This window comes from Eimeria tenella, genomic scaffold, assembly GCF_000499545.2.
Source record: "Eimeria tenella Houghton genomic scaffold, Eth_scaff708, whole genome shotgun sequence".
Classification (NCBI taxonomy): Eukaryota; Apicomplexa; class Conoidasida; order Eucoccidiorida; family Eimeriidae; genus Eimeria; species Eimeria tenella.
The window spans coordinates 1,911-5,704 of record NW_013545829.1 but is presented as its reverse complement, the minus strand read 5'-3'; the positions used below and the strand labels follow the sequence as shown (position 1 = coordinate 5,704).

At 60.8% G+C, this 3,794-nt stretch overlaps 2 protein-coding genes across 2 annotated transcripts; both read right to left on the bottom strand.

The window, feature by feature from the left end:
• Positions 1–50: 50 nt before the first annotated feature.
• ETH_00000495 (uncharacterized protein) lies at positions 51–2,022 on the bottom strand (the record flags this gene model as incomplete). Its single annotated transcript, XM_013380559.1, has 4 exons — positions 51–315; positions 435–841; positions 1,156–1,428; positions 1,945–2,022. Coding segments are annotated over 4 exons (1,023 nt in total), but the record flags the coding sequence as incomplete, so codon positions are not given.
• A 136-nt stretch (positions 2,023–2,158) lies between these two features.
• On the bottom strand, positions 2,159–2,359 carry ETH_00000490 (uncharacterized protein; the record flags this gene model as incomplete). Its single annotated transcript, XM_013380558.1, has 1 exon — positions 2,159–2,359. The coding sequence occupies one exon, from the start codon at positions 2,357–2,359 to the stop codon at positions 2,159–2,161; it is 201 nt and encodes a 66-aa protein (XP_013236012.1).
• Between the last annotated feature and the right edge of the window lie 1,435 nt (positions 2,360–3,794).

Below are 3,794 nucleotides of genomic sequence, written 5' to 3'. Positions count from 1 at the left end.
AGCAGCAGCAGCAGCAGCAGCAGCAAGGGGGCAGAAGCTGGGGCACCTACAGAAGTCTCTCCCAAGGCCTCTCGAAGGATGCGAAGCGCGGCCGTTGCCACCTCGTCTGCAGCAGCAGCAGCAGCAGCAGCTGCAGCAGCAGAATCCGAGGCAGAAGCTGATGCCGCGGCGGAAGGCGCCGCAGCAGCTGCTGCTGCTGCTGCTGCTTCTGCTGCTGCTGCTGCTTCCCGCGCGCCGTGCACAAGGGCTGGCAGCTGCTGCAGCGCCTCGCGGCGAACCAACAAGGACTCGTCAGCACAGAGGCCCTCGAACAGCCTGAGTAGCAGCAAGACAAACCCCAAACCCTAAACCCTAAACCCTAAACCCTAAACCCTAAACCCTGCTGCAGGCTGGGCCTAGGTCCCCCGGCTCTGCAGCAGCCAAGAGAGACTGACCGTAGAATTTGTTTGGCTGTGGTGGGCCCGGCTGGGTCTTCAGCTGGAGCAGCAGCAGCAGGAGCAGGAGCAGCAGCAGGGGCAGCAGCGGTTGCTGCAGCAGCAGCAGCAGGAGCGGCAGCAGGGGTCGGCGAAGGCGCGCAGTCCGCTGCTGCCGGCCCCTCGTGCTGCACCTCGCGCTTGACCAGTGGCCCGTCCGGGGGCTGCGGCGGCGCAGCAGCAGCAGCAGCAGCAGCAGCAGCAAAGCGCAGCAGCCGCGGCAGCAGCCGTGCTGCAGCGCAGCGGCCAAACAGGCAGCTTTCGTTTGCTGCTAAAGACACAGAAAGCGGCAGCAGCTTTTCTCTCGCTAATATCTCTCGAGACGGAGTCCTCAGCAAATCCAACAAAGACAAAAGTGAAGTCACCGCCTGCAAACCCCCACGAAACCCTAAACCCTAAACCTAAACCCTAAACCCTAAACCCTAAACCCTAGACCTAAACCCTAGGAGCAGCGTCCTCAGCAGCAACGCCGCTCCTTAGTTGAATGAGGCCGGCAGACAAGCCGCAGCACTTGAAGCAGCAGCAGCAGCAGCGAAACTAGCAGCAGGAGCAGCAGCAGCTAAACCAGCAGCAAGATCAGCAGCAGCAAACAGCAACACCAGCGCGACCAGCAGCAACAGCAGCAGCAGTGAGGCCAGCAGCAGTAAGGCCAGCAGCAGCACCAGCAGCGGCAGCAGCAGACCTCGTTTCGAACGCATTTCTCTTCTGCTGCTGCGAGCTGGGCGAGGGCGTCGGCGCAGCAGCAAAGTGAATCTCTGAGCTCTTGCTCAGAAGCTGCTGCATCTGCTGCTGCTGTGTCTGCTGCTGCTCTCCACTGCACAGCAAACAGCGACAGCAGCTCGTCGCAGCAGCCAACTTGCTGCTGCAGCTCCGCCAGCAGCGGCAGCAGCAGCAGCCGCGTGCTGCTGGAGCCCAGCACTTCGCACAGCAGCCCCACGCGGCCCAGGGCCTCCACCTGCGCAGCAGCAGCAAAACTAATTAAATTAAAATCAATTTAAATCATTTTAATTTAATTATATTTATTTAAATTTCTTTGGACACAAAAAGGCGCGACAGCAGCAGCACACAGACGTGTGCCATGCTGCAGCAGCACGGCACAGCGGCAGGCAGCAAAACGCCCGTCTGCTGCAGCAGCAGCAGCAGCAACAGCACCAGCAGCCGCAACAGAGAGAAGCAGCTGCTGCAGCACTAGCCGCAACCGCAGAAGTGACAGCACCAGCATAGCAGCAGCAGCGAGGGCAAAATGCAAGAGCAGCAGCAGCAAAAACACGAACAGCAGCTGCAGCAGCAACAGCAGCAGCAACAGTAGCAGCAGCAACAGCAGCAGCAGGGCCAGCACGTTGGCTGCGACAATAGGTGCTGCAGCTATTGCCCATCTCTGTGTGTCTTCTGAGGCCTCTGGTTCTCTCTCTGCACTTTCATCCTGCTGCTGCTGCTGCTGCTGCTGCTGCTGCTGCCTATTTTGCCTCACCTGCTGCTTCGTCGAGGCCCCACCGACTCCATTCCGCCCCAACACTTCCGCCCGAAAGAAATCCAGGTACTCGCTCATCGTCGGCGCTGCTGCTGCTGCTGCTGCTGCTGCTGTTGCTGCTGCTGCTGCTGCTGTTGCTGCTGCTGCTGCTGTCTCTGCTGCAGTAGCCGCTGCCGCTGCTGCTGCTGAGAGCGCTGCTGAATCACTAGCGACTCTACGCTGCTGCGGCAGCTCGTCTGCCGGAGGCGCTGCTGCTGCTGCTCCCGCTGTTGCTGCTGCCGCTGCTTCCGCCGCTGCTGCTGCTGCTGCTGCTCTCGCTGAGACTGCTGCTGCTACTACTCCCGCTGCTGCTGCTGCTGCTGCTGCCAAAAACCGGTGGGTGTGCGTTTATTTCCCCGATTGTCTTCAGCTGCATCTGCGTTCGTGAGGCAGCTGCTAATCCAGAAACCCTAAACCCTAAACCCTAAACCCTAAACTCTAGCGGCGACGAGCAGCAGCAAAAGCGACAGCCGGCGCCTAGGAAGTGCTCGGGGCCTCAAGACAGCAGCAGCAGCAGGCATCGCGCCCTCCTGGCTGCATGCACATAACTGCTGCTGTTCCGTTATCAGACGCAGCTGCTGTTGCTGCTGCTGCTGCTGCTGTCGCCTCTGCTGCTGCTGCTGCTGCTGAGCTCGCTGCTGCGGCTGCTGAGTCCGCTGCTGCTGCTGCTGCTACTATTTCGGGCGTCAGCGTGGCCCTTTGAAGTCAGCAGCGCTAGCTGATGTGGAAGCAGCAGCAGCAGCAGCAGCAGCCGTGGCTGCTGCTGCTGCGCCGGCGAGAAGCTGCGCAGACGACTTTGCTGCTCCTGCGCCTGCCTCGAACCCCCGAGGCCTCTGCTGCTTCAAATTGAATTATTAAAAGTGTTTGATCAGCAGCAAAGCAGCAAAGCTGCAGAAGCCTGCGCGCCGTGGGGTGTCTCGACAGCAGGGACCTTTCCGGGGCCCCTGGGCTCGCGGCTGCTGGGCTGCAGCAGCAGCAGCAGAGGGCAAGCCGGGGCTCTGCAGCAGCTGCAGCAGGGGAGCTGCAGCAGCAGGAGCAGAAGGTAATCTGGGGCTCTACAGCGGCTGCGGCAGCAGCACCAGGCGCAGCAGCACAAGCAGCAGCAGCAGCTGCTGCAGCGCGCTTGCTGCTGCTGCGGCGCCGCTCCAGGCAACAGACTGCAGCCACACCAACACGCAGACAAGTCTAAATTGTTTTGCAATTTACATTTAAAATTTAACTGTTTAACACACAAGGTGCTTCTGCTGCTTCCCGTGGCATGCGCGGCGCCGCTGCTGCTAGGTCCAGCCCCGTTGCTGCTGCTGCTGCAGTAGCAGCTGCTGCTGCGCAGCCGTTTTCGCTGCTGACCCCAAAATTAACTCCACCAAAAACTTTTAAATATAATAAAATCTCAAATTTATTTCTTTTTTTCAACTAAGTCCAAAACGGCGGCACTTTGGGGCCCCCGGCTGCTGCTCCCGGCATGCGCCGCCCTGCGGCGAAGCCCGCGAGCACTTGGGCTCTGAGCCAGCGAGCCCCACACGCCTGGCTAGCTGTGGCTAGCTGCAGCTAGCTGCAGCTAGCCACAGCTAGCCGCAGCTAGCCACGGCGCAGACCTGCCCTCCCCACCCGGCGGCCCTCCCCAGCTGCTGCCTACACAGCCACAGAGAGGAGGACAGGGCAAAACGGCCTGCTGCAGCTGCTGCAGCTGCTGCAGCTAGCTACAGCTAGCTGCAGGTAGCTGCAGCTAGCTGCTAGTTTGGGGGCTAGGAGGGGCTGGGGCGCCCGCGTGTGGGGCCTGGCCTTCGGGCGGCCCCTACTCTGTGAAGTAC